At 48.6% G+C, this 8,677-nt stretch overlaps 1 protein-coding gene across 4 annotated transcripts in view; it reads left to right on the forward strand.

The window, feature by feature from the left end:
* Positions 1-465: 465 nt before the first annotated feature.
* The window catches only part of L3mbtl2 (L3MBTL2, polycomb repressive complex 1 subunit), an 18,422-nt gene continuing 10,210 nt past the window's right edge, over positions 466-8,677 (forward strand). For 2 of the 4 annotated variants that reach the window (XM_004642565.2, XM_023702690.1), the window contains exons 1-3: positions 467-873; positions 3,814-4,060; positions 6,656-6,789. In XM_004642565.2, coding sequence (XP_004642622.1) covers positions 850-873; positions 3,814-4,060; positions 6,656-6,789 — 405 coding nt within the window. In that variant the 5' untranslated portion in view covers positions 467-849. Of the gene's footprint in view, positions 874-3,813; positions 4,061-4,965; positions 5,260-6,655; positions 6,790-8,677 lie in introns of those variants that run through there. The other 2 variants (XR_002818345.1, XR_002818346.1) reach the window with 2 other exon arrangements.

Consider the following 8,677-nt stretch of genomic DNA (forward strand, 5'->3'; position numbering starts at 1 on the left):
CCCTCCCCCTCCTTCTCCTTCTCCTTCTCCTTCTCCTTCTTCTTCTTTTTCTCTCTTTGGCGGAACGGGGGATTGAACTCAGGCCCAGGCCAACGCTTATTCTACTGACTCATCTCCCCGGGCCCCCAACTATGATTCTGGAGAGCTCGGGTTTCTACCTTCTCATGCTTTTTATACGTTTGTACTAGTGTGAAAAGTAACAAGTCACAGAGAAGATTTCAGGATTCCAGGACTCATTCAGTCTTTGAGATAGAATTTTGCTGTGTAATCAGGTTGGCCTTGAACTCAACACATAGCCCAGGCTGGCCTCAAACTCGCAGCGATCTTCCTGTCTCGGCCTCCCAAGTGCTAGGATTGCAGCTGTGAGTCGCTACGCCCATCGCACTTTTTAGCTTTGAGCATGGACCTATTGCAGTTTCTGTCTGACCTGAGTTCCCCGCACAAGCCCACCTTACATTTCTAAATGAGGAGGCGCGAGGTGATTCTTTGGAGCCTGGAAATGTCCTTAGTGAGTGCTGAGTAATTGTTTAAAGTGAACATGGCAGGGATGAGGAGCAGTGTAAAAACAACTCCAAGAGCGCAGGTGCAGAATTTCCCCGTTTCCGTGGCAACGCCCTGCCTCCGCTTCACGCGACTACAGGCTGTAACTACAAGTCACATAACGACCCGCGGCTTCCTAGCCTCCAGGGGGAGGAGCGACGCGAGCCCACGCGGAACCGGCTTCTCCTCTTTCCTGCAACGTGATTGGCCTTTGGCTCAGGGAAGCGACCAATGAGCGTGCTCGGGGAGAGCCGCGAGGCCAAAATGGCTCCCCACACCTGATGACGGTTAAGGAAACAGAGTTGTCTTATGGAGAAGCCGCAGAGCCTTGAGGTGAGAGAAGCAGGATTTAACACCGCTAGAAAAGGGAACTGCCGAGAGCCCTGCTCCGTGTTTGCGTCTTTAGGGCTCTTAACGACGCCCGGAGGGTGGAAGGATTGGTAAACTGAGGTAGCGATCTAAACGCTGCCAGGGCGATCGGCGTCGCTTCTTCCTGTGGGCCTCACGTCAGGCGCGAAGTTCCGCAGAAACGGCCTCCCTCGCGTGGGGAAGGGAAGCCGGCCCAGATCCGGGCTCCCGCGTCTCCTTTGTGCTGCCTGTCTCGTGGTCGTGTTCCTTAGGGGTTGCGAGGTCTGTCACACGCGTGAGGGAAGAAGGGGAGGCGGAGGCTTCAGGCTGCAGGCTGCGCGGCCCCAGCGCCCCAGCCGCCGCGCGCCCGGCTGTCCCTTCCGTTCGGAAGCCGAGGCGCGTGGGGAGTCGGTCCCCGGAGGTGCCCCCGCGGAGCGTGCGGGAGGCGGGCGCGGTCGCCAGCCCGCGAAGCCTGTCGTTGGTTCTTCTCCTAACGCAGCAGCCTGTGACCCGCCCACCATTCATTATGTGTCCTCTGGGCACCTTGTGTATTTGGATTTGGCTTCCTTCCGATATGTTTGCGTGGAGTTACAAATAGGAGGTAGACTAGCTGGAAAACTACCAGGGTGAAGGAGAATAATAATGTGGACAATGACAGTAACAGCGAGTTCAGTCAGAGCTGTTACCAGTTGCTGAAAATACAGTTGCGGGCGGGCGGGCTGGCATGTGGTGCTGGGGGATTGCACTGCAGTCCCTGTGCTTTGCTTAGCTTGTTCTAAGTATGTGCTTTATCACCAGCCCTCTCTTCAGTCTTGTCTTTTTTTTTTTTGCGGAACCGGGGATTGAACTCAGGCCCTTGTGCTTGCCAGGGGAAACGCTTATTCTACTGAGCCATCTCCCCGGCCCTCTCTTCAGTCTTAACAGCCCTCCAAAGAAGGCTTGTTGTTGTCTTCATTGTATGAAACAAGGATTTTTTTTTTTTTTTTTTTTTTTTTTTTTTTTGCGCCGAATGCCTTCAAGGCATGACTGGCTGTCTTGTGTTGTGGGGATCGAACCACAGCAACCTGAGCCTGACTGCTTTGTTGAAGCAGCCACTTAAAGGACTGAGCTAAGGGGCAGGCCCCCATCTTCAATGTATGAGTGAAGAAACAGAGCAGTAAGGCCAAATGTGAACAAAATCTCAGTTAAACTGGACGTGGTGGCACACACCTGTAATCCCAGCACTGTGGAGGCTGAGGCGGGAGGGTTGCCATGAGATTTGAGGCCAGCCTGAATTACATGGTGAGACACTCTTCTTTTTTTTTTTTTAAATTGGATACAGGGTCACACTATGCAGTTCAGACTCGTAGTGAGCCTCCTGTCTCTGCCTCTCCAGCTCTGGGATTACAGGTGTGCGCCACCATGCCCAATTTCAGTGGCTGGCTCAGTGCTGGGGCCTGCACAGCATGGGGTAGCGGGAATTGAACCCAGGTCCTTGCTCTTGCCAGGTGGGGGCTTAGACCGCCGAGCTTTCTCTCCAGCCCAAGATGCTTTCTTAAAACAGTAAGATGAAACCACAGATATCTCAAGTTAAAAGGTAGCACCAATAGGGCCCAAACCCAGGCAAATAGGATTTGAGACACTGTGCTTTTAGCCAATAATAATTACCACTGACAGGGTCTGGGGAGATAGCTCAGTTGAATAAGCACTTGCCTGGCAAGCTCAAGGGGCTGAGTTCAATCCCCAGCTCTGCCCCAAAAAAAATTACCACTGATTGAGCACTCTGCAAATTGCCATTCTGATTATGTGCTTGCTTGTGCCATCTCTTCTCCCCCTTAAGTTGACAGTATTATCCTAATCTTGTGGAAACTGAGGCACTGAGAAATTGATTTGCTGCGGGTCCTACAGCTAGCAATCCCTAGAGGGCTCAGCTTGCCTCGCTCAGCTTGCCTCATTGAGCCTTTTCTACCAGGTTGACTTACATACGGTGTCTTTTTTACATCTCACATCCTGTGAGCCAAAATCTGTTTTATTCCATGGATGAGAACTGGCCTGCCCTAGGGCCCCCACAGCCAGGTAGGATGGGAGCTGAACCCGAAGTTGTGATACCTGTGGTACCACAGTGCTGTAGCTGTCTGTGCCGTCTGCCTCTCAAATCTTCTTTCAGACACCCTGTCTCCTGTTAATATTTCTCTGACATAAATTGTTTTTGAGTTGAAGTTTTTTGTTGTTGTTTTTGGGGTTTTTTTGCGGAACCAGGGATTGAACTCAGGCCCTAGTTGAAGTTATTTTGGTGCACAAGTGCTGACCAGGAAAGAATGACTTAAATGTATGTCTTCCCTGAAAAGTCTTTGTAATTATTTAGGACATTTCACATTGAACAGACTGCAGGTCCTCAAATGACAGTTGCTTAACTTCACAATATTGTGGAAACAGTATTCATTCAGCAGAATCTGTTGTTTGAATCTTGAATTTTGATCTGATCCCAAGTTACTTTCCAGCTTGTAATACTGGGCATTTTAGCAGGAAGCTGCAGCTTCTGTGAGCCATTTGATCATGGGGACCAGCCCAGTTCTCTACAGTGTTCTGTGTTAGCCCATGATGTTTGATAAGTGCATTTTCAACTTAGAATATCGTCAACCAGTGACAGGTTTCTCAGGATGTAACTCTACTGGAAATCAATATCTCATCCATATTAAAATGCTGTTATTTGTAAATCCACAGAAGAACCTGGTAGGTTTCTCGCATATATTTACGTCTTCTGATGTCTGTTGTTATGGAGGAATATGTAGAGAGTCCTCCTTGATGTTTGCCAAAAGGGGTGTTGGGAAGGCCCCCAAAAGTGACAAAGCACCAAAAGGTGGTCAGTAGCAGACCTGCAGGCCCCCTCCCCATACATGGAACCAGTCCGGCTACTTCCACTGGTCTGTGTCCTTCTTCCACCAGGAGGCTCCCGCCGCAGAGTCAATGGAGGAGGAGGAGGAAGATGATGACCTAGAGCTGTTCGGTGGCTACGACAGCTTCCGGAGTTACAACAGCAGTGTGGGCAGTGAGAGCAGCTCCTATCTGGAAGAATCAAGTGAAGCAGAAAATGAGGATCAAGAAGCAGGGGAGTTACCCACCTCCCCGCTGCATCTGCTCAGCTCTGGGACTCCCCGCTCCGGCGCTGCGGATGGCAGTGGGTCTGAGCCAGGTGCCTTTGCCGTGTCCCTGGAAGATAAGATAGAGAGGGGTCAGGAGATTTTGGAGGGAGAGGAGGGTGGGCACTGGCCATCCAGAAGAATGTACTTCTTTTTCTTTCTTTCTTTTTTTTGCAGAACTGGGGGTTGAACTCAGACCCTTGCACTTGCCAGGGAAGCACTTATTCTACTGAGCCATCTCCCCAGCCCTTCTTTCTTTTTTAAAAATGTATTTGGTACAGGGTCTCACTACGCAGCTCCGACTCCTAGTGATCCTTCTGTTTTCAGGCTCCCCAGTGCTGGGATTACAGGCAAGCACCATCATGCCTGCTCACCAGCTCAGGGAGCCTAAGGGCAAGGCCAGCTGAGCATGCGATGCCAGGGTGAACTCTGGTCCCTGCACTTTTATTTTTATCATTATTATTTTATTATTTTATTTTATTTTTTGCAGAACCAGAGATTGAACTCAGGCCCTTGTGTTTGCCAGGCAAGCACTTATTCTACTGAGCCATCTTCCTGGCCCCAACCATCTCCCTGTCCCTGCCCAACCCCAATTACCTAAGCAGGCACTTAGTCTACTGAGCTGTCTCTCCAGTCCTGAAAATACTTGTAGATCTCACATCTTAGGAATCAGATGTCTAAAGACCTGGCTATTTCCTATGCTGTAATGTGGTTTCAAATTGTGATTTCATTCATTCTTTCACACAACCAATGTTATATATATTTTATTTTATTTTATTTTATTTATTTATTTGTGTGTGTGTGTGTGTGTGTGTGTGTGTGTGGCCAGCTCAGCCCACCAGGGGATGGGGCTGGCTGGCATGTGGTGCTGGGGGATTGAACCGCGGTCCCTGTGCTTTGCTAAGCTTGTTCTAAGTAGGTGCTTTAGACCACTGAGCCATCTCACCAGTCCCCAATGTATATTTTTAATCTCACACAACTGATGTTTATTGAGCACATGTGAGAAGCCAGTCAGTGACATGTGCTGCCTTTACACTTGCATGAGTGGGCAGAGGATTTCCAAGATGTGGAGAAGATAGGAAGTGGTGATGAGGGTCCTTTCCCTAAAGGGACAAGAAATAAGATGGTGGCGCAGGGCTTATGTGTTGGAAATCAGGGCACTGGGGATGAGAAGCAGGAATGTCAGCTAAGGGTTTGGGCGGCCCGGTAAGAATCTCCATGGACCATCTGGAATCCAGTTGTCTTCAGAGAGGTAATGTTTCCTTGTTTGTTTGTTTTCTTGTGGTACCAGGGATTGAACTCAGAACCCTGTGCTTGCCAGGCAAGCACTTATTCTACTGAGCTATCTCTCCAACCCAGAGAGGTAATACTTGAATAGCTGCAGGATCACTGTGTCAGGGCTTCTGCTGTGTGGTCTGCCAGTGAAAAGAGGTGGCGTTGACAGTCTGTCACCCTTTCCTTGGTGTCTACACTATTTACAAGGGTAATGTAATATTCTTTGCCAGTCAAACCTCCTTTTCTTTCTAGTCATCTTGTCTTCTCTTCCTTTCTATCCTTTGTCTTTCTCCTGCCTGTCTTTTCCCATCTCTTCTCTTGTAACCTCAGCACTTTAGCCCTGGAAGGAATCACTGTGGACCAGCAGGCCTAGGGGACTAGAAGGAATCACTTGGGGACCTTGTAACAAATTACTGATGCTTGTGTGCATACGGATCAATTCATGAGAATCTCAGGCTCCTACCGGGGGTGGTGGTGACACACGCCTGTAATCCCAGCATTGGAGAGGCTGAGGCAGGAAGATCTTGTGAATTCAAGACCAGCCTTGGCTATAAAGTGAGCACACAGCCAGCCTGAACTGCAGAGCAAGACCATGTCTCAAAAAGACCAAAAAAAAAAAAAAAAAAAAGAATCTCGGGTGATTCCAATGTGGAGACAGGGTTGCACCCCAAAACTACTTCAGTCTTTACTGTTTGGGTGAGAAAACAGAGCTGCAGGGCGCAGGGGATAGCTCAGTGATCTTAAGTACCTGCCTAGAGTGCAAGGACCTAGGATCGTGCTGCACCGAGCTGGCCACTGAGACTGGGGATGGTGGTGCACGCCTTTAATCCCAGCGCTGGGGAAGCTGAGTCGGGAAGATCACTGTGGGGCTGATAGACATAGTGAGACCCTGCACCAAATGATAAATATTTAAGTATTTTTTAAATATGTTTTTAAAGAAGAAAATAAAGCAGCAGAGGTTAAGTGCCTTGACCCTTTCTCCCTGCACATATTCTTTTTTAGTTATGGGGTTTTTGAGACTGGACATTCAGGCTAGGGCTCATTGGTTGATGCAGTGGCCTAGATTTTGAAATCCCATTTGTTTGGTCTGAGGTGACCGTGTCAGGTGAGTCACTCACTAAGCTTTCTTTTTTTGTGGAACTGGGGATTGAACTCAGGCCCTTGCGCTTGCCAGGGAAGCGCTCATTCCACTGAGCCATCTCCCCGGCCTCCCTAAGCTTTCTTTTTTTTTTTTTGGCTGGCTCCAAATGCCTTCAGGGCAGGTTTGAGTCCTGGGGATCACACCACAGCAACCTGAGCCTGACTGCTTTGTTGAAACAGCCACTTAAAGAACTGAGCTAAGGGGCAGGCCCCCTCACTAAGCTTTCTTGCAGCTGTCTGTGAGATGTGCGGTATTGTGGGCACAAGGGAGGCCTTCTTCTCCAAGACCAAGAGGTTCTGCAGCGTCTCCTGCTCCCGAAGCTACTCCTCCAACTCCAAGAAAGCCAGCATCCTGGCTCGATTACAGGTGAGGCAGCCTTTCCCCCCTTCCACGGCCTTGGGTGCTGAGACAGGAGTCACGCAGGGCCTAGGGGCTTGTGGCCTTCCCTGCTTGTGGCCCTCTGTGGCCACATTGACTGAACAGGAAGCCCTGGTTCTTGTTTAATACGGATTCTCATTCAGTGTTTTTTTTTTTTTTTTTTTTTTTTTTTTTTTGCGGAACCGGGGATTGAACTCAGGCCCTGGTACTTGCCAGGCAAGCACTTATTCTACTGAGCTATCTCCCCGGCCCTTCATTCAGTGTTAAATGACAGGACCTACCTTAGGGGAGTCTCACACCTTCATCTTCGCTGCACTTTTATAACAGCCTTAAAAGGAAGCTGGAACCAGGCCTGAGAATCAGGGCCGCGTCTCTGACCTCACATTACAGGCAGTCATCTAGGTAACCTTGCCAAATCTGTTGAGTGGTATGCGTAGGACTTTGGGAGCTGTGCTGTTGAGCCACACGTTTATGAAGGGTGCTGAGGGCCAGGTGGACTTGCATCTGGTGCTGGGAGTCTCAGGGCCTGCCTTCCAGTCTCTAGCTGCCTGCTGGCCTGCACGTTGGAATCACCTGGAAGAGTTCAAGACATTGCTGCTTGCGTCCTCCTGAGCCTGCACATTCTTGTGGGATTGGAATGGAGCATGGCCTGGACGTGGGAAGCTTAAAGCACTCCCGGCTGGTTCTAATGTGGCAGCAAATTCTGCAGATGCTCCCGAGATGTGTACTAGTCTCTTGTGTGTCAGCTCTTTCTGCATGGGGCTTCAGCCTTCATGTGGCATTGGGAGACAGTTAAGACTGCTCCTTCACTTGTGGATTTTAGTTAAGAAATAGAAACGTCTCTCCCCTCAGGGACCTAATGATGCTTGCAGGTATTTGCTTAGGGCTTGGCATTCTTCATACACTGGTGACCCTAAAATATGGATTTAAGGAGCTGATGTGCACACCTCTAATCCCAACACTCCTGGAGGCTGAGGCAGAAGGACTGCAAGTTTGAGCTTAGCCTAGGCCATTTAGGAAGACCCTGTCTCAAAATTTAAAAGTGGGGGTGGGGGTCAGGCATGGTGGCACACACCTGTAATCCCAGCACTTGGAAAGCTGACACAGGATTGTCATGAGTTCAAGGTTAGTGTGCACTACATAATGAGAATGTCTAAAAAGATTAAAAAAAAACCTGGTTGCTGGGATGTATGTAGGTCAGTGTGAAAGTGCTATCTAGGTTCAGTCTCCAGTTTTTTTTTGTTGTTGTTGTTGTTGTTTGGTTTTGTTTTTTCTGAACCGGGGATTGAACTCAGGCCCCTGTGCTTGCCAGGCAAGTGCTTATTCCACTGAGCCATCTCCCTGGCCCCTAGTCTCCAGTATTGAAAAAGAAAAGATTTAAAGGCTGAAGCTAGAGCAGAGGTAGACCATTTGCCTAACATGAGCAAGTCCCCAGAACCACCACAACCCCCCAAGAACGAGTTTAAAATGTTTCTATTTCATAAAAAATTAAGTTTCTATTTTTTTTTTTTTATTTTGTTCTTGTTTTGCTTTGGGTTATTTGGCAGTACTAGGAATTGAACTCAGGACCTTGCATTTGCTAGGCAAACACTTACTCTACTGAGCTGTCTCTCTGGCCCAAAGTTTCTATTTTATATGGTGACACGCACCTGTGATCCAGAGAGTTTCAGGCCAGCCTGGGGTATATAGATCCTGTCTCAGACAAAAAAGTTTTAAATATTCTAAAAGCTCAGAAATTGTTTTAAATTTCAGTAACTTTTTTTTTTTTTTTTTTTTTTTTGGCAGAACCGGGGATTGAACTGAGATCCTTCTGTTTGCCAGTCAAGCGCTTATCCTACTGAGCTATCTCCCCGGTCCCTTTTTTTTTTTTTTTTTT

Source organism: Octodon degus, unplaced genomic scaffold (genome assembly GCF_000260255.1).
Source record: "Octodon degus isolate 3935 unplaced genomic scaffold, OctDeg1.0 scaffold00156, whole genome shotgun sequence".
NCBI lineage: Eukaryota > Metazoa > Chordata > Mammalia > Rodentia > Octodontidae > Octodon > Octodon degus.